This window comes from Poecilia formosa, unplaced genomic scaffold (genome assembly GCF_000485575.1).
Source record: "Poecilia formosa unplaced genomic scaffold, Poecilia_formosa-5.1.2 Scaffold383, whole genome shotgun sequence".
In the NCBI taxonomy this organism is placed as follows: Eukaryota; Metazoa; Chordata; class Actinopteri; order Cyprinodontiformes; family Poeciliidae; genus Poecilia; species Poecilia formosa.
This window is the reverse complement of record NW_006800322.1, coordinates 56710-84631: the sequence shown is the minus strand read 5'-3', so window position 1 is coordinate 84631 and position 27922 is coordinate 56710. Positions and strand designations below refer to the sequence as shown.

General features: G+C 39.3%; 2 protein-coding genes across 3 annotated transcripts; both read left to right on the top strand.

Annotated features, from left to right (window-relative positions):
* The first annotated feature begins 161 nt into the window (after window positions 1-161).
* Window positions 162-15174, top strand: LOC103154350 (MAGUK p55 subfamily member 2-like). 2 transcript variants are annotated; one of them, XM_007575599.2, is made up of 14 exons: window positions 162-413; window positions 6325-6373; window positions 6638-6738; window positions 6850-7005; window positions 7126-7296; window positions 8644-8751; window positions 10329-10448; window positions 10596-10727; window positions 11461-11563; window positions 12098-12166; window positions 12290-12451; window positions 12587-12789; window positions 14325-14453; window positions 14551-15174. In XM_007575599.2, exons 2-14 carry the CDS (start codon window positions 6343-6345, stop codon window positions 14725-14727), a joined length of 1662 nt encoding a protein of 553 aa, XP_007575661.1. In that variant the 5' UTR covers window positions 162-413; window positions 6325-6342; the 3' UTR covers window positions 14728-15174. The 2 variants fall into 2 exon arrangements, with proteins under 2 accessions (XP_007575661.1, XP_016518152.1); XM_016662666.1 differs by lacking the exon at window positions 12290-12451.
* A 532-nt stretch (window positions 15175-15706) lies between these two features.
* Window positions 15707-27758, top strand: LOC103154349 (putative all-trans-retinol 13,14-reductase). Its single transcript, XM_007575598.2, has 12 exons — window positions 15707-19044; window positions 20305-20487; window positions 20753-20891; window positions 21142-21244; window positions 22194-22389; window positions 22471-22668; window positions 23062-23181; window positions 23277-23415; window positions 24127-24236; window positions 24380-24546; window positions 26214-26373; window positions 27367-27758. The coding sequence occupies exons 1-12, from the start codon at window positions 18879-18881 to the stop codon at window positions 27516-27518; spliced, it is 1833 nt and encodes a 610-aa protein (XP_007575660.1). The 5' UTR covers window positions 15707-18878; the 3' UTR covers window positions 27519-27758.
* Window positions 27759-27922: the final 164 nt, after the last annotated feature.

Here is a 27922-nt window from a genome sequence, read left to right as displayed (position 1 = left end):
ATGTGATTTGGTTCAAGATGTCTCATAAAATGTAGTCTTATTAAAAGGTTTTTTTGCTTGTTCTTTTCCAAATGTGTTTTTTAGAGGAGTGGAGGTGTGTTTGGTTGTCTGTGTGGGTCAGCAGAGGGAGGGGCTCTCTGGGGTTCCATTAATTCAGCAGTGAGGCTAATGTGGTGAGACGCGAACAGCGAGCCTCTGTCAGCTCGGTGCGCATCATGCCCTGCAGATCTTAGCGCTTTGTGTTTTACCGTCGGATGTCCAAATATTTTATTTTGAAGTTCTCACGGAAGTTACAGCTATTTTTCGGTCACATTGACACCGTCGCCGTTCTAAACGTCGACAACGAGCAAGACAACAACAAGACACGCACGAGACCTCCAACCAGCGGGAAGCTTGTCTCCCTGTGTTCAGAGGTAGGAGGGACGGGGTCCTCCGGGGTCTCCGGGGTCTCCGGCCCCGAACAAAGAGCGGCGGGAGACCCGCAGCTCTCACTGCTGCGTTCTGTCCTCTCGGTTGTTTAATGCTCACAGAGCTGGTGGAGCTGTATTGTTGAAGGTGTGATGTATGACTGTACACTGAGGTTATGTTATGAGGTAAATAGTTTCTTTGTTCTCTGGTCAGACTTTGGGTTGTCGCATTTTGAAAGTGGGCGTGTCATTTTTGGTTATATATGACCTCTGAGACCAATTAGAGCCGCGCTCAGCATCTCTCCTATTGTGTTAGGAGTGGGATGCTCGCACTGGTTTAAAATATAATTTAATTTGCACACAGACTTGAAGACACCTGATTCCCTGCTTCTTAATTTTGCGTAGTGTCTGTTTCAACCTGGACTGGCTTTGATCAGCTCTGGGATGAATAGCTACTGAAATACTTCAACTGGTCAAACCGCATTGTGAATTGTTGTATGGAGCAAATAGATTCTTTAAAATACATGTTGGGGTTAAAAAACGAACACAAAAAAACGAATCACACCAATGTGATTTGTTTTGTTAATATTTTTACTCTTTAATTTTAAGTCTGTGTTAGTTGGCTGCATGGTGACGCAGCAGTTAGCAGTTTTTTGTTGTTTTTGCAGCTCAGACTTTGCTTTGTCTAAGGAGCATGCATGGCTTCTCTCCAGGTACTGTGGCGTCCTGCTACATCTCAAAAAAATGACTGTTGGGTTAATTGGGCTTTTTAAATTGTCCTTATGAGTGAGTGTGTGTACATGGTTGTTTGCATGGTGTATCTCACCTTCCTCCATCCCCAGACCACGCACGACTATGCAGAGACAAGCAGGTGTACACTACGACTGGATGAATGAGACCAAAATGTCAAACTGCTGCTACACAAGTCTAGAAGCACTATTATGATGTACATACAAGATTGTGTTTTCATAATTGAGTACATTGTAGGCTTTTCTTTATTTTTTTTTCCTCACAAAAACATAAAGAATTCAGAAATTATCATCTAAATTTTAAAGCATCTGTGAGGACTGTAATTTAGTCCAGGACTGAGCAATATGTTGGATTGAAATCAAACCTATTGAAAGTAGTTCGGCTTGATTTCTGTGATTCCAGCGAACCATTCCTGTCCTGCCAACAATCGCATTGCATCAGCCTAAATGAAAACCTCAGAGTTGAGATGCACACATCAGTTTCCATTACCTAGATTTTAGGTCACATTTACAAAATGATACAATTTTAGTTGATTCCTCTATTTAAGGAATTAAAAAAGACATATTTCAAAAGATCCTCCTTTAGCCTTCCTTCAATGATTGGTCAGTAGATGGAGTGATCTTTCCAGTCACACTGATCGCTCAGACTCATTCACCGTCACATACACACCAGTCAGAAGGCAACTTGAGGATAAGTGCCTTCTCCAGAGACACATCAACATGTGACAACTTTTCCAATTGCAAAACAATTACTTTACCACTGAGCCAGTCGCCCTCACTGTGAGGGCAGTCACTGAAAAACAGCATGTTGTTTTGACTTTTTTTAAATAAAAATCAAACAGATTAGAGTTGAAATTCCAAACTCTCTTAAGTCTTATTTTAACATTTAGTAAAACATTTCCCCAAAGATTGTAGGTCTTTACTTTAACTCTTTCCACAAAGCTACCAACATGGATTCCAGTCGGCAGTAAAAGGGCGATCCTATTGGATGTAAACACCCCAACATCATCACATCTAAACAGGCTACACATAAACAACACTTCTATCTTACGCTGCAGATTAGGACATCATCTTCTGAATATGTAAAAAATGCTGTAGGAAGTGAAATACTTCCTAAAATCTAAGTTCTAATAATTATGTTCTTTAAAAATATAGAAGCAGAGCAAGTAGAACCAGGCTTGGCTGCTCTCCAAGCCTTTGTACTAACACTTCTTAGTGGGCTGTGCTAACTGTGCCTGTGACATTTGTTTCATGGCTCAGCACAGCAGATGGGTGGCGGTGGGAGATGAATGGAGGCGGCGCTGTGATGAGTGGGTGGGGGCGTGTCTGCATTAATGGCATGGTGGGGGGGAGAACAAGAACAACAATGGCCGACTGTAAGATGAACAAAAGTGAAGAAAACTATATTTGATTTGTTTTCCTTAAGTATGAATAAAGGAAACAGAGTATGGAAACAGTTGTAGTTTTAAAATGTGTCCCCTGTCCTGTTGTCATTCATCCTTCTTCAATGTTTTCTGTGTTATCAAGTAATAAATATGGTTTTTATGCTCACAGATTTGTATGCTGAAAAAGCTGATAGATGCAATAATGCCTGACATGTTGGGCACTCTGAGCAGAAACTGCGCTTTCAGGAAAAATTGAGTCGGGTTATTTTTAGAATGTAATTCAAACACAGAGCAATTCAGAAACAGATAAAATGAATTAAAAAACTAAATGACAACATTTAAGGCATTAAAAAGCTAAAGAATGATTGTTCCAGAGCTGATGGTGATGGAAACTAAACACTGCACAGAGTGAGTATATGTCTGATGACCTGAGGGATCTATATGATTCCTACCTGAGCAGTTACTATGAAATATATAGGAACACCATTCATAATGTTAAAGGGGCAGTACCTTGTAAAATCCACTATTTGAGCTTTACATCATGTTATAATGTTATTCTCTCATCAAAAACATACCTGGAGTGTTGCGTTGATTCTTTCATGCAAGTTTGAGAAATCCTTTAATCTCCATGACAACCAGCTGTGCAGAACATCTGAAGGGACCAAAAGCACAGCTCCTCCCCAGTGCTGCAGTTTTCAAGCTTCAGAGCTTCCACCTCACAGACCAGCCCTCCCTCACTCAGCTCCTTCAGACTAGCCAGCAGCAATTAGCAAATACCTGGTGGAACTGTGCATCTGCTGAACTTACTATAGGAGCTACTTCTACTCTGGTAAAAAAGTTGTTATAGGGCGAATAGAGGAGCCATGTTGCGATGACTTCCTGAAGGCGGAGTGTCAAAAAGAGCAGGAGTTTCTTAAAGAGACAGAGGCCAATTTCAAGGCATTAAATTTGGAAGTAACATTCATTTTAAGTCATATTTGACTTAAAATATGACTTAAGTCATGACAGACTTAAGTCATGACTTAAAATGACAGAAGTTAACAGAAGTTATGTTAACTTCTGTCATTTTTATAACAGAAGTTAACATAACAACTTAATAGGTGTTATGTGTTTTCCAGGCATGATGTGCCTGGAAAACACATAATGCTGTTCCATTAAGTTCACTTGATTAAATTGTGCTATTTTGATCTGTTGCACTAAAGAGAACTAAAGTAAAGCATTCCCCACTTCAAGTTGTCTATCAAATGATGAGTATATTTACCTTCAGGTTCATAAGTTATATGCTCAAGCTAATGTCCTGCTTCAGAAATGTGGATATTATTCTGATGAAGTTAAACTGAACTTGTTTAGATCATTTTGTACCTCACTGCATTTGGAAACAATCTCAGTGAACCTCTCCTTACTCCAGACCTTCACACAGTTCGTAAATCCCCCCAAAAAACAAAAGTTTTACTGAAACTCAGTGTCTGAACCATGCTTGTGTTTCAGTGTCTTCTCTAAATCTGCTAAGAAACTGGAAGCTGGTGGAGTAAAGAGTGATTCAGCATTGTCAGTCACGCACGCACGCACGCACGCACGCACGCGCGCACGCACGCACGCACGCACGCACGCACGCACGCACGTACGTACGCACGCAGATTCTTGAAGCTTTATGAGCACCCTTGTTCAAAAACACATCAGTGGAACGGTAGTATGGTGGACTTGTATTATTCTGTACATTTGATGTTATCTTTTAATGATCTTCCTTTTTTAGTACCATAACTGTATGTTGTTATAATTTTAGGTTAATAATTCTGTTTTTTTCCTATTAATACAGATACCAGCTTATCTAATGAGGTATAACTAAAGGTCCCTGTTTACAAAACAAAGTTTTGGCTTTGATTTTTGGCTCAGATTTTTTAGGCAGTTAGGTTGACATCTCGTTTCACCTAAAATTGCTGTTTGGGTCTCGACTGTTTCAGCTTGCTGACACCATCATAAATGCGTTGACGATTATTAAATCTGTGAAGACAAACATGATGATCGTCTTTCAGTTAATCTAGTTTTTCTTCTAGATTGTTATTTTGCCTCCCAGTTTACTCTGCCTAAGATGTTGTATAATCCTCACTGCAGCAATAAGCAGCGATGTGAGTGTGAAAGCTGATGGAGGAGCCGTTGCCATGGCAGCCATGCGATTTCACAGCAGCTTTTCATTACAATGATAGGATAGATGTATAGATCATCACATGTAAAGAGCACCCTGGTCTGTTCTTACTTAATCAAAATAAGCGTAGCTGAAAGTGTTGTCATGGTGATGTATAGATTAGTTACACCCACATGCCACTCCCTCTCCCCTCTCTCATCAGTCTGTGCCAGACTTCATTCTGGAACAATCGCAGAAGCTCTGTCTTCCTTTGCGGTCATCACTCTGTGTGTGTGTGTGTGTGTGTGTGTGTATGCGTGCGTGCGTGTGTGTGTGTGTGTGTTTGTCATGGTATGGGTTCTTTCTCTGTCTTTGTTGATCTGGATGGAACCAATGAAGAGCTGAATATTGTTTCTAAGAACTTCTGGATGTTTGAAGGTAACGACTTGGACTCATTGTTCTGACAGAACATTGTTGATTTAGTCAGTTTTAAAAAAGTTAAGCTTATTTTTTTCCCAACAATTGAAACCAGAAGTTTACATACACCAAATAAAAAGAAACATCCACATTTTTTCTCACTGTCTGAGCTGCTATTGTGCAGCTCCCAATCATCCTCAGGTACCTGAGGACTTAGCAGCAAGTCCTCAGGTACTAACAGTGAGAACCAACATACTGTTAAAGGAAAACCGTTTATCTGCTGAAATTGTTCTTTGGTTCAGAATGAATAAATAAATGTGTGGTGTACATTTGTATTCAGTTGAAGCTTTGTGGTGCTGCCTTTTGCTGCAGTTGCAGCCCCTGAGTCAGTGAGAAAATAATAAAAACCCTGCATGATGCTGCCTCCACCATGTCTCACTGTGGGAATTTTGGGTCAGTTTTTCACCACATGTACTGTTTTCCATCCATGCCAAAGGATTTTGGGCTCATCTGACCAAAACATTCCAGAACGTTTCTGTTGTTTACTGTGTTTTCTCTACATGATTTGTGGAAAATTGCAAACAGAACTTTCATGGCGTTCTGGAAACATGATCTTTCATCTTGCTACTCTTCTAGAGGTGTGTAGTTTAGTGATTTTCCTGCAGGGAGATTCTGACGTCTGAGCTGTGGATCTCTGCAACTCCTCCAGAGTAACCATGGGCCTCTTGGCTGCTTCTCTGGCTAATGTTTATAGATTCCTTTCCGTGTTCAGACGATGAACTGACCAGAGCTGTGTGCTGTTGTAAAACCTGACCCTGCTGTAAACTTCTCCAGATCTGCTTCTGGGTTCCTTGGTCTCCATGACGATGGATGGTCTCTGATGTTCTTTAACAAACCTTGGAAGTCGTCAAAGTGCAGCTGCGTTTACAGTGAGATTAGATCACACACGCATGGACTCTAGTTTTTAATCAGCTGATTTGACGTCAACTAATTCCACTGGATTTGTATTCATTATGGGTGTGTGGGTAATAAAGGGGGCTGAATCTAATGCACCTCGCATGTTTCTGATTGTTGTTAGTAAAAACATATTCTTCCCCCAAACATTTGAGGTATTTGGCTGCATTTGGAGCATATGAATACAGTTCCTATAACTGATGATAAGTTTGTTCTCAGATCTGCCATCTTTTTGCTTAAACTCTGCAGTCATTCCACCACCCTGCTTTCCCTCTCTCTGTCCCTCTCAGATTGACTGAAGTTCTGCCATGCCTGTGGCCTCCACCAGGACAGAGCCTGGTGAGACCTGACACAATTCTTCATGTTCGCAGTTATCACCATAAGATTATTGTTTTTTTTATTTTTTATTTTTTATTTTTTTACAAATCTTTCTTCCTTTCTTCACCTAAAGGCTCTTCTCTCTGCATCAAGTGAATGCAACAATGTCAGACTTTTTTTTTTAATGTAATGTTGAAGTTTGCTGGGATTCTCATCTGCTGAATGTTTGTTTGCGCGCGTGTGTGTGTGTGTGTGTGTGTGTGTGTGTGTGTGTGTGTGTGTCAGCTCCCCAGGTGTTGGACGCAATGAGTGACAGCACCACCAGCTCCACCATCGCCAACGACCTTGACCTCATCTACCTCAAAGGCATTATGGAAAGCCCTTTGGTGAGGCATACACTCAAATACGAATGTTTGATGTGGAACTGAGATTGAGAATGAACACATTAGTGTCATTTCCACTGAATTAAACTCCAGCTCACTGTTTGTGGATGTCAGGAGCAGGAGGAGAGCCCCAAGGAGCCGCGGCTGTCGCCAGTGAGGGAGAACAACGTGGAGCTCCTGCAGGAGATCCTCAGGGATCTGGACCCGTTCACGCAGCGCTCCGACACCGCCGCTGAGCTGGCCCGCATACTCACACAGCCTCACTTCCAGGTGTGGAATGTACACAAATGCACCACGCTGCATGTCAGGGCTTTTTAAGCAGGAGCTTTGACCGACTAAAGATAAATTTGAATATCAAACTAGAATTCTATGTTTTTTTCTACCATTTAGTCTTTACTGGAGACTCATGATTCAGTGGCCTCCCAGGCATGCGAGAGCCAGCCTCCCAGCCCGTGTGACTGTGTTGATCATGAACAGGAAGACAGCCAGACGACCAACCCGGCCCTGCCCTCTGATGCCATACGCATGGTTGGGATACGCAAAGTAGCTGGGGAACATCTGGTGAGAACATCACTGCATTATCTCTACTGCCTGTATTCCTGCTGTAGCTAAAAGTTTCTACTTTCATCAAATCCGCAAACATTAGCTTTTAATTATTTTACCCTGTAAAATATATCTGATCTCATAGTGGATGTATTAAATGTCAACATCTTCCCTCACAACAGCACATCACATGATTAAAATAGTTTAGATGAGTTAGGTGCTTTAATTTTGTGCATTGAGAAAGTATTTATTCCCTCACTGATTTCTTCTGCTTTTTTTGGTCACACTAAATGTTTCAGATCATCAAACATCCTTTAATATGAGACTAAGTTGAGTTTTGTAAATACCAAAAACATTTTTCAATTGATAATTTCAGTTCTTAAGACTGCAGTATGTAACATTTACAAAATATGTTTGTTTTTATTTATTTTTCTTTTTTCTTTTTTGCTTTACATGATCATGACAGAATAACAGATAATCTGAAAAGATTGAGCTCCTTCTCCCAATGCTACAATTTCTGTCTTTAGAAACCCACCACTCAATAACAACCAATCAGAGCCAGGGGGAGGGTCTTAGTGCTGTCAATCAACTTCCTAAATGTGTTAATAGAGAAACAACTTACCATTACAGGGAAGCCGTTTATCCACTGTCATTAGTGGCCATGCTAACTAGCCTTAGGAGTCGTGGTTGGCTCCATTTTGGTGAACTAGCTGGAGGGTAGCAGAGAACAAGGTGGAGGGTTGAGCAGCGCATACATGTGGTGATTCATAGCACTACGACTCTCCTCCTTACTCTGATTGTTTTTGATGAGGTGGTTATTGGTTCAGATGACAGCAGGAAGGCAGATTATCTCTCTGCCTTCTGCAATGTCATGCTGTTATGACATGGTGATAATTTTAACAAACAAGTAAAAAAAAAACATATATATATATTTTTATAAACGTTAGAAACATTATACTGCAGCTATAAAGGAGAAAAAGTTTCCAAACCGACCTATATCCTTGCGTAATTAGAAATATATTTCCACTAATTGTTGAACCATGAATTTACTGTGTCTAACCATCCGCTTTCTGAAAAGTTGGGTTGAAGTTCACAAGCAACACCCAGACATGACACTGCCAGATTACACCTTTATAAATAAAGCAGTCCTTCTTATAGAAAATGCATCTAGAACTTCCACCAGGTGTTTTAGCTCTTACATGGTTGTGTCCTGCTCCAATCACGTTCCAGAGACGATGGCAAGGTTGATTCACTCCTGGATCTTTAGCAACACATCTCTTAACAGAGTCATAGTTTTATCATTTGTTGGTTGTTGTTCTTTAAGCATTTTCTGGATTCACTCACAGTTTTTGCTTGTTGTTTCAGGGTGTGACGTTCAAAGTGGAAGGTGGAGAGCTGGTGATCGCCCGCATCCTCCACGGAGGGATTATAGACCAGCAAGGCCTCCTGCATGTTGGAGACATCATCAAAGAGGCATTTATCCCATTTCTCCCTTCCCCTAGGTTCTCAATCTGAGCTCTTAGACTATAATCTACATCAGTGTTTTTCAAAGTAAAGGAACTTTCTGAGGTTAGGGGCACCTCAGAAAGTTTGAGCAAAGATGATTAAAAAAAAAGAAAAATTTTAAACAAATGATCTAGCTACATTTTTAAAGATAAAATTTTAATTATATATATATCATCTTTTTTAAAATCATTGTTATAAAGAATAATAAAATAACTTACTCAAATGTTATCTGCCATTATCATTTTTATGATTGGTTGCCAAATGTATCCCAATGTTTTGCTCCTCAAACTAGCGAGAAAGGGAAAAGCTGGACACTGCTGTAAAAAATCCCTAAGAACTCATGGCCAGCTAAAACCAGAAAATATGAGGCAGCATTAATTCTAAATAAATGTAAAAAAGTTTGTAATCTGAATAAAAGTGAGGAAAAAAACACATTTTAAGTCAGGATTAGCTTCTCTGGTCAAGTTTATATATCCAAACAGGGAATGTGACTTTGGTTCCACTTTGGTTTCTGTACAAATATTTTAAACATAAGTGAGAAATTAAATAATAAAGTCATGGAAAATATTATTTATATTACAAACATCACAAGAAATAAAATAAAGGGTTGCTAATAGAGTTGCTAATGAGAGGTTGCCATCATCCTATATTTAATAGACATACATTTATTGCCTGTAAAGTTGGGGTGTAAAGATGTTGTACCATCTGTGCTAATTGCTCATATAGCTCTAAAGCTAGTCTACATTTAAAATCGAATGATTTTTGTCTTTGCTTTAAAATAGGAAAGCCATATTGTGACTGCTCTCTCTTCTTCTCACACAGTGTGACATCACCTCTGCTCCTGATTTAAATATTTGACGCCTCGCTGAAGGATGGTTTAACAATATGATGAATGCTGTTTTTATATCTTGGCCCTTAATGAGAACTCAGAGTCTGTTAAAAATCAGCATGGATAAGTGAAAAATGTTAATGTAGCAAGATTAGCTCCAAAGTTGTGATTCACTTCAATTTAAATTTATTTCATCAAGGACAGCACATTAAGCAATGTCGCATGTGAAAAACAGAGCAATCATTGTTTTGTACATAGATTTTCTAGTCACAGGTTGATTTGCAAACCCAGTCCTCGGTTAGATCTTTATTAAAAGACAGTTAAATTAAAGATTCTTGTCTTTAATTGTCTTGTCTGTGTGCGTGTCTGTGGAACTGATCCAGATATTGATATTGGATCGGTTCCACAGACGCACGCACGCACGCACGCACGCACGCACGCACACACACATACACACACACACACACACACACACACACACACACAGAACCCTATGCTGAATTCTGTTACTCTAAACAAGAAAAACATGAAAATGTATATTAGAAAAAACTCCACAACAAATTAGGTTGGTATACATCAGTGTTGCATTGTTGTTATTGGTACACTGAGCTTTTTTATTTCATTCTGTGCAACAGTTAAAACACCTAACAGGTTCATCGTAGAGAAGAGCTTTGTGAATAATTAATTTGAACAGACTGTTCTTGTGTTCTGACAGGTGAACGGGCGAGATGTGAGCCAGGACCCCAGGGTGCTGCTGGAGGAGCTGCAAGCAGCCAGTGGCATTGTGGTTCTGAAGATCCTGCCCAGCTACCATGAGACCATTCCACCAAGACAGGTGACACATGCTAACACCACCTCCTGCTGGAAGCTCTGCTGAAGTTTATTTGTGATTTTTGTCATCCAGAATGAACATGGTGCCTGTTGAACCAATGTGTTGGGGAAACCATTACGTAAAGCCTCCTGTTTGTTTCAATTTGTCCAGGTGTTTTTCAAGTGTCACTATGACTATGACCCAGCCAATGACACCCTGATTCCTTGTAAGGAAGCAGGCTTAAGGTTTGAGACAGGAGACATCCTTCAGATAGTCAACCAAGATGATGTCAACTGGTGGCAGGTAAGAGATTTACACACAAAACAGTTGTAGCATGTAGGATTTATCTGCTCAGGCTATACAGACTAGAGATGCACCAATCCAGATATTGGTATTGGATTGGTTCCAATTTTGAAAATCTTCTAGAATGGGTATCGGTCACAATGAACCCAATCCATGAGGGCAGATCTATTTAGTCTAATTCTATACTTTATGCTCTAAGCGATGTCGTGTTTTATTATTTATTTTACATTTTGTTTAGAATTCCTAATTGCACTTTCTGATTCAATCAAATTCAGTTTATTATTCAAATTGAACAAAAGTTTTTAATCTAACAAAACCCAGCAGATTGTATGGTGGCATTGAGTTGAGGTATTCACTCTTCACGGAAGAAACATAGTCTATAGACAAAACGCTTGTGTTGTCGTTGACTTCACAGCAATCCCTCATACTCAGCATGCACGTAGCAACAGTGGAGAGAAAAAACTCCATTATAACAGGAAGAGACTTCCAACAGAACCAGAACCGACTGGGGTTTGAGAAAACAGAGCAGACACCAGAGAAACAGCAGCAGTACTTTCTACTCAGCTAAATTTTAGTTCAGTGTGATTCTATTTAACGTCCTAATTTTCCTTTCTCTTTTTTACTACAAAATTAAATTTGCTTCAGTATCTTTCATAGGAGCTTGGAACTTTCCAGTCTTTGTTTTAAACACTAATATTTTGAACACTGCTGTGTGGCTGCGCATGGTGTTCAGGCCCGACATGTGGAGGGTGGAAGTGCAGGGCTGATTCCCAGTCAGATGTTGGAGGAGAAAAGAAAAGCTTTTGTGAAGAAGGACGTGGAGTTGGCACCTGCAGGTATGTGGACTGAAAGAACAAAACGCTGATTGAAACTCCAGGGATTTGCTGCCATCTGCTGGTAAATTTCCACGTCTGTCCAGTCATATTCAATAAGTTAGAATATTTTGAAAAGTTAATTTATTTCAGTGACATCTTTAACTAAGTAAAAGATGTTATGTTGATTAATTAATAATGAACTGATATCCTCAAGCTTTGTTTCTGTTAGTTATGATTTTCCGCTTCCAGCCAATGAAAACACACTTAGGATGAGAATATTAAATCAGATCAATGCAGAAACATTTTAAATCAGAAATATGGGCTTAATGAAAATATGTTTAATACCTGCTTAGAGGTTGTTATTTTCATTCCAACACAGATTCTGATTTTTTTTGTATATGACTGCCTGAAATGGCAGCTGAATAGATCCACCACCAAGTCTTTGGAGACGATTCAGTTAGCTGATGCCAAAATCTTTTTGCAAAAACAACTCCTTAAATAGTATTTCCGCTCTTACACTGGCTACACTAAAATTATTTTATTATGGTGTGACAGGAAATCTTTGCACTGGTCTTGGAGTGAAGAAGAAGAAGAAGATGATGTATGTGACCACAAAAAATGCAGGTAAACGTCTGATTTCACTGTTTTTACTTCTGAAAATGTACATTTCTTCCAGAGTCCTCCTGAAATGTTCCTCTTTATTAACCTGCTCACCTCCTTTCCTTTAACCATTCATCTCATTCATAGAGTTTGACAGACATGAAATCCTGCTGTATGAGGAGGTGGCCAAGGTTCCACCATTCAAAAGAAAAACTCTGGTTTTAATTGGAGCTCAGGGGGTTGGGAGGCGGAGACTAAAGGCCAAGCTGCTGCTGCGGGACCCGCAGCTCTTCGGCACCACCATCCCATGTAGGAAACTCGATGGCTTTCAGTGATTCAGTTGTTTGACTCGAAGCTCAGTGAACACTTTAAGATTTCTTTCATGTTTAATGAGTATGCTTCCTCTACAGATCTTGAAATAACTCTGTTTTTGTGTGTGTCCAGACACCTCCAGGAAGCCTAAAAAGGGAGAACGTGAGAGTCGGATGTACGCTTTCACAAGTCGCAACAAGATGGAGGCTGACATCAAGAATGGCCGTTATCTTGAATATGGAGAATATGAAGGCAACTTGTATGGTTTAAAGATTGACTCCATCCACGAGGTGGTTGAGGCGGGACGAGTCTGCATCCTGGATGCCAACCCACAGGTTTGTAGACACGTTCACCTTATCCTTGGGATTTTGATACCATTAAAGATTTGATAAAAACATACTTTTTACATTCTTGATAAATGTGTCAGAGATACTGACACTTTGTCGTGTCAGCATCTCTCGTCATATTTATCTGACCTTAAAATTTGTTTTTGGATCTGAAACATTTAAGTGTAATTAAACTACAAGAACACCTAACAGAAGAACAGAAAACCCAACGAGAAGCTCAGGTCTAAACTCTTCTGGCTTCTCATGTGGTTCATGAGACAGATAATCTGTGAAAAAAAAAATCCTCTGCCTTCTCCCAGTGATAGCTCCAGAAATACACAGTTCAGACAGAAAAAAAACAATCAGAGCCAAGAAGAGGATTTTAGTGCTGTCAATCATTCTGATGTATGTGCTCCTCTTGCCCAGCCCCTTGCTCTCTGCTACAACTAGACACTGAAAAGACAAAAAGCAGTTTTCAGTGTTAGTAAAGAAAAAAAACTAAACTATGGAGCCTATAAGGAGCCTGGGGATTTTTTTCTTTTTTTTGCATTGTCTAGCAATACATACATTCTGCTATATTTTGTTATAGTGATAACAAGTATAAAATTTATATTTTTTATCAGTTTTTATGTACACCTTTAATGAACCTGTATAACCATGTTCATACATTCTTAACTCTTTGGTGCAGAAAACTGTCAGATGGCGATATTATTACCCCATGAAAATAACTTAAAAATAGTTCAAATAGTTTGGATGTTCTTTTTCTTCCTTTCATTCTTACTTCCATGAAGTTTTTGTCATCTTTATGTCTTAGAGTTGGGAGAGAAAACTCATGTTTGACATATTTTGCCTCTGGCATTTTGCACATAAGTTTGTGGTGCATTTATATCTTAAATAAAAATATATACAACTTCAGATGTCTCACAAACGAGATATTAACATATATGGAAAAACCTTGCAAAACCTTTTGTTGAAGCAGAAAGACTTTCATTATTCAACATTCTTGTATGAAGTGACTAGTAAATACATTATTGCGATGGAATGCAAAAGAAAAATGTTCCCCTATGTCCTCTATGGGGCTTCATACTAAACCAACCTGGTCCTGTTGGAAAACATGACCGCTCCCCCTCTTAAATCAGGCATTAATGGGAACGGGGAGGAACTGAGTTAGATTTTACTATCAAACTCCAGACCACCACACTGAGATCCATTACCCTCAAATAGAGAAATTTAAGAGAGAAAACATAGACCAATGATCAAGCCCTCCAGGAGCAGTCAGCCTATCAGTCACTTTTGTAAATTGTTGTGGTAGGCTATCAGCACCAGGCTGGTGGAAATAACAGGTTCCATGACCATAATGACGGACAGAGAAACTTTCTGACTGTAAGATCTGTGACGTATTTCATGAACTCCTTTTTCAGCTCTTTCAGTTTTTCATCATGGACTCTAAGATATGCTCTCTAAAGCACAGGAAAAGTGTTAACTTTCATACAGTGTTAAAGTTAAAATCTAATGTGTCCATTTACTCTGCATGTTGCTTCTAGTCTCTCAAAGTGCTGCGGACGTCGGAGTTCTTGCCCTACGTGGTTTTCCTGCAGTCTCCTGATTTTGAGGTGCTCAAGGCGATGAATCACTCGGCTGTAGAGGCCGGGGTGGTCACAAAGGCCCTGACAGTATGAGCAAAATGAACCTTTTCTCTTCTTATAAAGCACTGAAAGATTTGTGTCACAGAAGTGTGCAGAGAGCCAATCTGTGTGTTCTGTGTTTCAGGACGAAGAGCTGCAGAGGACATGTGACGAGAGTGCTAAAATCCAGGCCGCCTTTGGTCACTTCTTCGACCTCACCATCGTCAATGAGAACCTTGATGAGACTTATCGCACCGTCAAAGCAGCTCTGGAAACAGTTTCCAAAAACCCACAGTGGGTCCCGGTCACGTGGGTGTTCTAAGACCTGAGAACTCTGCCCACGTTTCAGTTCTCAAGACTCATGTTTTCATCAGTTTCAACAGACATCTGGCATAGCATAGATCAGACATCCTGGACCAAATGCACCTGGACCACAGCAGGAACTGTGTGTGTAAAGTGTGTGTAGAATAAACTGTCACAATGTGAGGACTCGGCATCCTTTGGTACCATTCCTTTTGCAGAACTTAGTGTGTTGGGTGGTAAAGGCCCGACTGGCTTGAGGTGCACTAAAGTCTCAAAAAGTTGTTGGATGATTTGAAGTCTTCTCAGTAAGACTCTGTGCATGCACATGCATGCGTCTGTAACCCTGAGGACTTCAGAACTTTCTATTTTTACATTTTACTTGCAAACTTCAGACATAAGCTTTACATATCATAAAGGAGGTCAGACCTTTTGGAGTCAAAATGTGCCAAGAGATTCATTTCAGCCAGAAAACGGAAAATGTGCCAAGAGATTCATTTCAGCCAGAAAACAGACCCTGCCAATTAATATCAAATATTTTTCTACTTTCTGTTAACGTACAAATTGCTTGGACAGTCAGAAACGATAATGTACCAAACTAACTCGACCTTATTTAAACCATGTGTTGCTCCATTAATCCCCACCATAAATTCCAATATGGCTGCCGCTCATGTGAACAACAGCCTTAGCAGCAGTAATAGGCTTTTATTGAACAATCATTAGGTTTTTAGCTCATTAATTCAGATAGCATCTGGTGGTGAACATATTGGTGCAGTGATTATACAAAACACAGAGAAGCACGTCTATCCATCCATCCATTTTCTAACACTCGTGTCCTTGGTGGGGTTGGGAGGGTTGCTGGTGCCCATCTCCAGCTAACGTTCCAGCCGATAGGCAGGGTACAGCCTGGACAGGTCGCCAGTCTGTCGCAGGGCAACACAGAGACAGACAGGATACACAACCATGCACACACACACTCACACCTACAATGACAATTTAGAGAGACCAGTTAACCTGACAGTAATGTTTTTGGACTGTGGGAGGAAGCCGGAGTACCCAGAGAGAACCCACCATGCACAGGGAGAAGCACGTCATTTTGCTAACTGAGTGTAGCAGCTAGCATATCCCTCTGGGTAGCACACATTCAGAGGCCTTCCATGCCTCAGCGGGTCAGAGTTGTTTTGTTAGGAAAAGCTGGTAGTCAAACTCTATGACTGTAATATATTTAAGGATGCTAAATTTCTTAATGCAGTGTAGCATTTTTTTATATCTTACAGAAGCAGTAACATGGTAAAGTCATTGTGAAATGTACATTTTTTCATTGCAAAATCAGTAGAAGATGGTCAGAAGCAACTTTTTCTAGTATAACCCTGCTGTTGAGATGGAAATAAAGAAGTTAGAGGTTTTGTTCCAGTAGCTGGACAGATTCTCCTTTACATGGGAATTCTATGAACCCAAAGCATGTTACATATAATATTGTTAAAATCTTGCAGATGGTCAGAATATATAAACCTGATTCATGTAATTTGAATAATTGAGGTATTAGATGTAATCTCTTATGTCTGTCTAAAGGGTAATGATATGCTGCCACACGGGTTTTGTGAAACAAATTTAATGAACATAAAACTGCATTTGAAAGAAACTCTTTTAGTGTGAGTCAGCCGTAAAACTAATTGAGCCAGTTAAAACAAGCCACAGTCTGAATGCTTTCAGCCATCCCATAATACTGTCTTACTCTCTGATTATGTGACTTTACAATCTGCAACACAACTGCCAAGGACTCAGACCATGACACAGATCACCAGAGCAGCAGAGGTTCTGAGAACTGACATGTTACACAGTTTGGACTCTGATAGAAACCCCCAATGTTGTTGATCATACTTCGATTCCGCCGAAAAACCACCTCATCCCAGAACAAAAGCTCTTTATCAAAAACCGAGTTTCCAGTAAGCAAATTTATTTTCGTGAATTCAATTTTCGCAATTATATGGTCAATGGAAACGCAGCTTCTGATCATGGTTCCGACTGGCAGCTACTGGATGATTTTAATACACAATGTTGAGTCATAAACAAGGAAAACTGGTGCTTGTTAAATACTTTATAACTACTGATTGTTACCTGGCAGCGGTTGTTTTAGTTCTTTTTGGGAAGAGATTGTTAGTTACTGTCTATGCTTTAATTCCTAAATGTTCCTTAAGAACAGACGTTTGTCTGGGAGCTTTTAGGTTCTGATCATCTGGAAAGTTTGAGTATATCATTATTGCTCTCCTGAAAACATTCCAAAACCTCACTCAATTTTTTATAATAAAATAGATTCAATACAGCCATTTTGTCCCTTATGTTTATGAATGTTGGTACATCTTTTTTTTCATTCTCTTCTATGACTGATGATTTTCTGTAAAAATAATTCTAGCAAGAAGTGTATTCAAATATAGGTTTACAGTACATATCTCTTCCAGTATATCTACTACATAGTGTATACAGTGAAGATGGTAAAAATGTATCTATGTATTTGATATGAACAACTAAAACATTCCATAATATTATGTAAAACTTGTTAAAAATAATGGCACAATGTGAATTATTTCTTGACAATTTGGATAAAGCAGACATTGTTTTGTATTAGAGATGTGTTGAGCAGCATTGTATTGTCAATTTGCTGTTTAGTAAAACATTGATTTGCTCATAAAAATTTAGTGGACTCTGGTTAAGAACGATAGCATCAGAAGATACTGAAAATAACATTCAAAACATTTTAGTCAATATATTTTTACCTTGGGATCAGAAGCAACACTGGGTGAGAGCAGTCCCAATAAATGTTGTATTGTTCTAAAAGAAAGATCAAATACTTATGAATTCTTTCCCATCTTTTAAAAGCTCCTTGGGTGGTGAGTGCAGCTATCGTTATTTTCCTGCATGTCATCTGTGATTTCCAAAAGGCTGTCAATGTTTTCAGAATCATAACTTTCCATAAACAAGGTTGAATGCTCTATAGGATAAAGCAGAGCTACTTTGCTGTTCTCCATTCTCCTTCCTGTTATCTGCTGGATGTCTTGCTCTCACTCTCCCTCTCACAGACAAACATTAATTCAAACATCTTTCTGACACTGGAAATTGCTAACTTGGATTGTTCTCTCGTTAGCTGTGTTCGCAAATAAGAAATTCTATTTTTGAGTTTCCGACTGGCTGGTCAAACTGGAAAATCCTCCGTTTCCTATTGACAACCAATATCTCAGTGCATTTTTATAACTTTGTAAAGTTCAAAAACTACAAACTGTTACAAGTATGATGACTGAAAAAAATATTTTGTCTTACTGTAAATGGAATACTAGATTAAGTCTGATTTATTTTTTGTTTATGTAATAATGTAAGCTTTCCATTAAGTATGCTTTAATCTTTTCAGAATAAATTATTGGTTTGATTTAAATGTGTGATTTTCTTTCATCTTAGAACATGCTACTGAGAAACCTAAATCTGGAAATCACACAGAACTTTTATATGTATACTTAATACAGTGGTGGAACAGTTTTATCAGCATTTCCAGAGGGAGAATAAAATGTCCTGGACTCAATCCGTCTCTGTGTGGGTTTGCATCATCTCCTCATGTATTTCCTGTGGCTACCTCGGTTTTGGCCCAATGACTACTGTCTTTTTTTTTTGTTTTTTTAAAGTCAATAAGATAAGATTACATACTGTCATTTGTGATGTATTTTATCAAAGAAATATGGAAGAATGGGCTTTGCAGACTGATATTTGTGGAAGGAAGAACACTTACTTTTATCTCTAGGCGGTTCAGTAATGAGGGGCGGATCATGTGGGGGTTTTAGTGAGGACTCCACACTGCAGGTCTGATGAACAAGCTGCTCTCTCTTTCCTGCTGGTCTCATGTCTTGCCGTAAAGAATCTTCTCTGCTGTTCTTAAAGTCCTGATTGTCACATGTTTTACCACATTTTCCTGACTTCTTGATGTGAATGACCATTAATCCTCTTCCTTTCACTACTTCCAAACTGAGACTTCTTGCATATTTTCGCCTTCGTGACAGTTCTGCTCTTCCTCTTATGCAACTCTCAGATTCTCCTTCCCCCTCCCCAGTATATGCTTTGACCTTCATCTCATCTCCTCTGCATTACTTCTCGTGATCTTTGTCGTGTTGAGTAAACTTCTCCTCTGCCATGTGGTTGTGGGTGTTTTCTGTCCTGAGTTGTCTGTTGATGGCGCTGGTCATCGTCTTGTTCTTGATCACTGGGAAGCGCTATAAAGTGTTCAGTGAGAAGTGTCTGAGACCACCAGGACCCCTGGTCACCAACAGCAATGAGAGGAATGCCAGACTGAAGAAAGGTAAGAGAATGTGGAAATGTATGCAAAGAGAAGGCAGTACTGAAGCAATGACTGTAAGTTGCTCTTATTTTACTACTTTTTTTTTGACAAGTTGTATTACAGTAGCTGGTACAGTAATACATTTTTGGAAAAATTGATAGTAATTTTTATATGTCTCTACAGGTAGCTAGTGACATGAGAGTGTTTATCTATAATGGCTAGTATCAATCAGTCAATTTTATTTGTATAGCACATTTCAGAAACAAGGCAGTTTCTGAAATGAAGCTTTACATCATAAAAATATCTGGTGGAGCCTAATCCATCCTATACGTTCCACAACTTACTTCTTTAGAATTTACCAGATATTTTCTAAAAAACATGATTGAAGGTACATGATAAGTTTCAAGAGGATTTAGAAAAATACTTTGCAAAATATAGAAATTTCTTGTCAAGTTCTTGAAAATTTCTGTAAGCAGCCTCTGTGTCCCAGAAAAGCGCAGGCTGTATTATTTACTGGTAAAAGAAATATGTTTTTCTAAGAATACTGTTTAATTTTACATCTTTTTTTTATCAAGCTGCTTTTCTGTAATGTTTGCTCATTCAAGTAATGCAACAACAATTTAAATATAAATTTTACAAAATGGAACCAGCACATAGGCCTCATTTAGAAGTTTTTTTGTGTGTGTGTGGTTTTAGAAATTGATAATTGGTGGTGTGACGGGACGACCCCAGCTTCATTTTCTGCATTCCTCCTGTGTGTCACGCTAAGGCCGCATGAGGGTTTACAATTTGAAGTGAAGATTTTGTCAAGGACATCATTAATTTAACATGCTGCTTTCCTTTTGCCTCAGAACTCAGAGATGGGATTGACATCACACCCAGAATAACATCCTACTTGTGTAAAGCAGGGATTTCAATTGTTTATAGTACCACATATGAATATCATTTTAAGCTGTACATCCTATATGCAAACAACACCTTTAATTTATTCAGTTTAGAGCTCCAGGTATGTAACATTGATTTTAGACTCAATCTTTAAATTGTGTCTTGTAAAATAAATGCTTCCGCCTTCACTTCCTGTTGTTGATGCGAGGAGCTGCCATATTGGATCTCGAAGTCAGAGATTGAAAAATTCTTTCACTTTCCAAGCAGGAAGTCCCTCTGTTCGGAGGGAGAGTCCTGATAATCTTTTAGACCTGGAAGTCAAAATTTCCCAGTTCCGAATATAAATGGAACGCAGCATCATGCTCACAGCCTGACATGATGATACATTTCTCTCAGGGTTCCGTGCCGACCGGGTTCCACCAGCTCTGGATGCGGTGGTGATTGGCAGCGGCATTGGAGGCTTGGCAGCTGCAGCGATTTTATCCAAAGCTGGGAAGAAAGTTGTAGTCCTGGAGCAGCATGACCTTGCTGGAGGCTGCACACACACCTTCCAAAGCAATGGCTTTGAGTTCGATGTGGGTAGGTTTCCTCAGCAAAACACACTGGCAACAAAAACCTTCCTGTACTACAAATGGGGAAATATCAGAGTGATTCAGATGTTCTTTGCATGGTTTTATAGCTAAACTACAAAAATCAATAAATAGGAAGTTGAAAATATGAACTCCACAAAACTAATTAGTTCATACACAAAAATAACTGAAAAATATCAGTTTAAAATTATTTATAAATTATCTGCTTAAAAGGTTAAAAATACCTGAGTTCCTTCTTGTCCTGCTTCCATCAGGGATCCATTATCTGGGCCAACTTCATGAAAACAGCCTGCTGAGGGTTGCTGTGGATCAGATCACTGAGGGACAGCTGCAGTTTGTCAAATTGGAACAACATTATGACACCGTGCTTCTTGGACCGCCTGGCCATTGCAGGTATTCCATGTCATCATCAACGTTATGGTCTGTCCTATAAGTTCTATCCATGGCACTTTTCTTAATATAGCAAAAAGGTCATCTTTATGACGGGTGCACACTCTTGTAACATCCTTTGAAACCATCTACAGGTCATTACTGAATAATTATATATGTTTCATTCCAGCAATAGTTTCATCACATGTTATGTTTCCGGCCAGGAAGCTGTCCTACCACCAGAACTAAACCTGGCTGTTCTGTCTTCCTTCAGGGAGTATCATATTCACGGAGGGAAAACTGAGATGGCAGATTCCTTGAAGAAGCAGTTCCCTGAAGAAAAGGAGGCCATTGATGAGTTTATGAAACTGATGAAGGTGTGTGTGTGTGTGTGTGTGTGTGTGTGTGGGTGTGTGCATGTGTGTGTGTGTGTGTGTGTGTGTGTGTGTGTGTGATATCCATAATGATCCAGGTATGAGAATCAGTTATAAGGTGCTGCAAGTGAACAGAGTAAAACCAGCACAGAGACATATAAGAATCCCTCTTTTCTCTCTATATGTAACAATGTAACCTCTGGTGGATACTTTAGTCCCATTGGACCAGAGGACATGTCTCTAGATAAGAAGATTTTTACAGACTGCAATCTGACTTTTTACATTTTGGACCAAAAACATGTCCAGCAGTGTGTTCAAGGTGTGGCCCTAAGTGTCTAATTGACTCAAATGTGTCAGTTAACCTATGAGAAGTTACCAATTCTGTGACATCATCACCTGGGCTTTTCCTCATTGTATAGAAAGTAATTATTTAGTATGAACTGATTTTTAAGAAGATAAATAAACAAATAAATCACTGACATATTCTTTCTCTCATTATTGTTCCATTTGCGTTTATCAATTAGAAATATTTTGGGAAAAATAACTCAGTTAAAACAAGAGAAGTTTGGTCTGATTTAACTGCAGACAGTGAGAGAAAAGTTGTATGTAAACTTCTGGTTTCTGGTGCATTAATGAACTTTAAATCAATGGACACTCGGCCCAGGCACTTGGTCTCAACCTCTCAGTAGACTCACCTGTGTGATTTATGTTGCTACATGCCCAAATAAAAAACATCTAATAGCTCTTTATATCATGCTGATTCCCACTGCTACGTTTGCTGCTGTTCTACAGCAGTGTTTATACTGGAAGCAGTGGATGTGGTGGTCGCACTAGCTGACTTCCTAGAAGCAGCTCCATGAAAAATTGTCAAGCTTCATCTCTGAATTAACAGCTGTTTGACAGGATAGCATGTGCATAACTGAGAAATAATCTGGACTCTGTCCTTCTGCAGTACGCCTCTCGGAGAACTCCACTTGTTGCCATTTTGAAGATTGTGCCCTACCCGGTGGTAAACTTTCTGATTTGGACTGGCCTGTTGGATAGAGTATCTTCTGTGTTTCGCCTAGCAACAACCAGCCATTCAGAGATGATGTCCCGACTCACTCAGAACAAGGACCTGCAGGCGCTCTCTGCCTACTTTTTCTATGGTGCTCATCACTTCCAGACTTCAGCTCATCAGCTGTGTGCTGCATACATTGTTCACGGTCCTTGTGGTCTGTCTTCTGTAGGTGTCCCTCCTAAAGAGTCCAGCTTCCTCATCAATGCGCTTCTTCTTCACCACTACAAACGCGGAGCGTACTACCCTCACGGGGGGGCCAGTGAAATTGCTTTTCACATCGTTCCAGTTATTGAGCAGGCAGGCGGTGAAGTGTTGGTCAGGGCACCTGTTCAACGCATCCTCATCAACAGTCAGGGGGAGGCCTGTGGTGAGCAGAGGAAGACCTTTGGTCAAGTTTTGGTAAACTTTAAGAATAACAGTTCATCTGTATCAATAAAGTTCCACCTAACCTAACCAAATTCAACATGGCCAAAATGCAACCATCTGCTGCCCTAAAAAATCAACAAGGGAGAAGAGTGTGAATGCCTGAATAATTGTTTAATGGCTTCTTGAGATTGTTTCTGGATCCTTACAATCTTCCCTTCAACATATGAAAGCAAACAAAAACTATTCTTCCATCACTCAAATGTAGTGTTATCAGCTGCTTGATTTGGCTATCTTTCCTTGTTTGTAACTCCAGGCTAACATCTGCAACATGTTTCTAGGTGAGCCACATTGCACATTTGCTCTACCACCATAAAGTATTTTGCATGTTTTCAAGGTGTGACGGTTCTCAAAGGACAACAAGAGATTGAGGTCCTCGCCCCTGTGGTCATTTCTGATGCTGGAATCTTCAACACCTTCCAGAAATTTCTACCCCAGCATATTCAGGAAAAAACAGGTAAAATGTTTCCACTCGGTTAACTATACACATTTCTGATATTATTTTCTTCATTTGGTGTCTCCTGTCTTTATTGGTATCGTGTGTGTGTGTAGAAATCCAGTCACTGCTAGGCATGCTTCGTCATGGTATGGGTTCCTTCTTGGTCTTTGTTGGTCTGGATGGAACCAAGGAAGAGCTGAACATTGTTTCTAAAAACTTCTGGATGTATAAAGGCAACGACTTGGACTCACTGTATGTTTGCGCCTGCATGTTTTATTCGTTCTGACTGAACACTGTACATTGGTTTAAGAAAAAGCTTTGCTTCCTCATCTACATACAAAATGTTATGTTTGGAGTAAAACCACCATTGAACATCATCCTCACAAGGAAACGGCACTGGCAGCATCATGCTTTTCTTCAGCAGGGTCAGGGAATCTGGTCAGAGTTGATGGAAAGACTGAAGGAAGAAAAATAAGGACAATCCTGAAACATTCAGCCAGAGCTATGATGGAATGGCTAAGCTTAAAGTATTATGTGTTAGAATGACCCAGTCAAAGTCCAGACCTAAATCTAACTCCAAATCTGATGCAAGATTTAAAAACTGATGGCAACAAACACTCTAGATATAGTCTGATTGAACTGGAGTTGCTTAGGAAAGAAGAATGGGCAACATTTTGTCTCTCAACCTGCAGACATAAAGGACAGCTCTACAAAGTTCTGACTCAGTTTGGATTTTATTTCCAAAAAGCCTTTGAAAACCATGTATTATTTTCCTTTCACTTCATAGTTCTGCACTGTTCATGTTTGTCTGTCTTATAAAATCTTAGTAAAATATGAAGTTTTATGGGTGTGAAGTGAAAAAATTTGGAAAGGTTTAATGGGTATAAACATTTAAAGAAAGAAGTATAACAATAATGTACTGCTCATGTCTCTGTGTTTGGGGGCATGTTGCCGTGGCTACAGTATGGAGGCATACTCTTCTCTGAACAGAGAGCAGGTGTTAGGAAACATACCCATGATGTTCATCACCTTCCCATCGGCTAAAGATCCAACAGCCGCCATCAGACACCCAGGTAACACACTCACCCCTCAGGACCGCTGTGAATTCCTGAGTGAGACGTTTTTCATTGCAGTGTTTTTTCTTAATCTGACCCACAAATTTCACAAACATCCTTTTCCACATGTTGCTCTTTTGTATTCTCCTGTGTTTGTACAGGTAAGTCCTGTATGACTTTACTCACCATGGCCCGCTATGAGTGGTTTGAGGATTGGAAAGAGACCAAAGTTGGCAAGAGGAGTCCAGAATATCTGGACCTGAAAAACAGCATGGCCCAAGAGTTGCTGGAATGGGCTCTAACCATCTTCCCTCAACTTCGAGATAAGGTGAGTCATTGTTGGATTCTGCATAAATTTTCCCTTTATCACTAAGAAAAGAGACAAAAATTATTGGTGAGGTAATTCTTCTGCTAACTGTGATTAAAAAAGAATGCTCATTTCCACCTGCAGTACCTGAACAGGTTGATGGTAGTCAATTGTGATTTAACAGATTATGAAGTGGTGAAATGTCAGTTTAGTAAATAATTAAAAACCATGTCAGATAACTCTCACTAAAACCAAGCAAACCAAACTACAAACCAGCTGACAGTCCATAAAACAATTTAATTGCCTTCATCAATAATGAGTTCAAATCTGCTCATCTAACATACAATTTTTTTACCAACTATGCAAAGATTTATAACTGGAACATGTAATCTTGTTTGGCAAATTATTCCAATGACTCGTCACGTTCATTAAATGCAGTCCTCCATTTTGGGACGCTGCACTCACGTCTAGAGGGCGCCCTCTAGACTCTAGTTATGTTATCTGATCTCAGACAAAGCTTCTTTAAAGGTGGAGCAACAATGTCATGAAGAATTTTATAAACTAAACAAATGTTTGCATAAAAGATCAGATTTTTAAAGTTTAAAAGATTTTGTATATTGATTCAAGAGGTTTTAAAACTGTTTTGCATTCTTACAACCAGCTACAACCAGCTAGCCATATAGAAAACAGGGGAAAAAATCATAGAATTTAGATAATATGGGAAGCTTTATTACTAAGAGATCAACATATATAAATCTAAAAGTAGCTAAGCTAAATTTGAAATACTTTCTAAGCTTTTTCATATGTTTTTAAAGGTTAAAGTTGGATCCAAAGTCACACCTAAAGAGGTAAATTCATCAACAATTTTAATTTATGAAATTCCTGCAAACCTCCAGAACCATACAGTACAAACCACTGGTACCAGCTGTATCCATTTGATCACCTGATTATTAAAAAAAAGAAGCTAGTTGTGTACATCTGTTATCAGAAATGATTAAAAAAAATTTAAGTGGCCCACGCACTGCATGTCCAAAAACAAGCTCGTTTGGACTAAAACCAGTGCTCTCTTGCACCACCTGTGACTCCAATACTATTGGCATAATACAGCAATACTATTTTCAAGCATGTACCGAATCTCCCCCTCCATTACCTTCCGCTTCTCCTCAGAAATCCTGTAAAAACTGAGTTTTTGAAGATGAAATGTTTCAATTCAAATATTTATTCACTCTGTGTCTATTTCTACATTTTGGATTTTTGTATTTTTTTTTGCCAGGCTGATCTGTCATAGTGGACCAGATCAGCCTTACATTCATCTGAAATTGAATTTACTTCAACTTCAATTATTGCGTTTTCACAACAATTTCTTAAAATAGCAGTCAAGATGGCTCCATACCTTTTCATCACAAATTGTATCCCAGCTATGTTGGAAGAATGTACAACACTAGACTTTGATATTTATGTTTGGAGGTGGATGGTGGTTAAACATATAAAGCTAGTGGAATTAAATAGGTGAAATGACCTGCTTATATAGGTGTGCAATGTTCAGCTTGAACTTCTGTCTCAATGGAGTGTCATCTGTTCCTGGAGACTGAAGTCATAATGACCATCTTCAACAAATCATGGCCGAAAAATGTGCTTAGCGTTGATTTTATCTGTTGTTGTAAGACACTGTGTATGGTTGTGTTCAGGTGGCCATGATGAAAGCTGCTACACCTCTAACTAATGTCCACTATCTGGGCACTCCAAGAGGGGAGATGTATGGTGCAGAGCACAACCTGGAGCGCTTCGGTCCGGAAACATCTGCTAAGACACGACCACAGACCCCCGTCAGTGGGCTGTACCTCACAGGTAGCATGACCGACCCCGCACAGCAGATTGAACANTAATAATAATAATAATAATAATAATAATAATAATAATAATAATAATAATAATAATAATAATAATAATAATAATAACAACTGAGTAACATTTTATATGGCTGGAGTAATGGTTTCTGTCCCTCTGAGTGACTTTTCAAAGCGTATCATTTTTACTGTGGATGATGACAGTCTCCTACCAGCTTCAGCTAGAATCTTCACAAAATGTTCTGATTCTGTTCTAGGGTTGATTCAAACATTTAACACCAGAACATCTGACAGAAAACAGAACCCCGTGTGATGTGTGATGGTTGGGTATTACTATGTTGTTGATACCTGTGTTTCTAATTGTTTGAATAGATGAATGTGAAACCTTAAAGTATCTGAAACTGGACCAAACCAGATGTTTGGAGCTCCACAATTCTTTCTTTGTGATATCTTTGCTGATTCTGTTTGAGTTTTCTAGAATGCCCTTCATGAAAGCAGTGGGTTTGAAGTGTTGCCCTAAAATACATCCACAGGTGTGCCTCCAATCAACTTGGTTGTTATAAATTAGCTACTAGAGTATCAGCTCAAATTCCTCAAAAGCATTCCAAAATAGCTTTAGAGCATATTATCTTAGCTTGTGTAAGGCTGAGACTATGAAGAAAATAAGAAGAAATCTCATAATTGTGGCATAAGACAAGAAGAATGTGGTAATGCTAATTGACCAGAAACAGGAAATGTTTAGCTTGAGTTAATGTTAGACAGAGAGGGGGGAGAAGGTTTGCTTTTTTCATATAGTGTATATAAATATCTGGTTTCAGTTGTAGTTGAACATCTAAGTAAACCTTGCTGATTGCACAGAGTTGTTGACTTACCTCAATTAAGACTTTGCATCTTACCCAGTAACATTATAATCTCAAATCTACTATGGAGGTTGTTTCTGTAATGCCTTTATAGGATCTAGAGTCTGATTCCTCATGTCATTGTGTATGTTCAGGTCAGGATGTGTTCTGCAACGGCTTGGCTGGGGCCCTGCATGGCGGACTGCTCTGTGCCTCGGCTATCCTCAACCAAATTCTCTACATCGACCTTGTTGCTCTGAAGACTCACCTCAAGCAGCAGAACACCAAGAGGAAGAAGACCTTATAGAAGCACAGAAGCATCCAAAACAGAACAAATGTTTTAGATTTTAATGTTTTAGTGGTGCTTTATGTACTTCAGATATCCTGAGAGTGCCCGAAGGCTTGGGGAAAGACGAGACAGATGTGATTGGTCCGAGCTTCAAAGGCTCTCTTGTTCCTTTCCCCCTGCAGTGATCTTCAGAATAACCTCATAATCCTCTTCGCTTCAGAAAAGTGTTTATCAATAAACTTTTAAGATTCACATTCACAGATATATCTTGGTTTGGTTCTTTCACACTTTTACCATGTTCGGTATCCCCTTCTTTTATTGAGCAATAGAAACCAAAGCCTTCACTTTTATGACGTTTTATCAAGTCCAGAGGACCCCAAACACTTCACACTACATTCACCCATTCACACACACACACACAC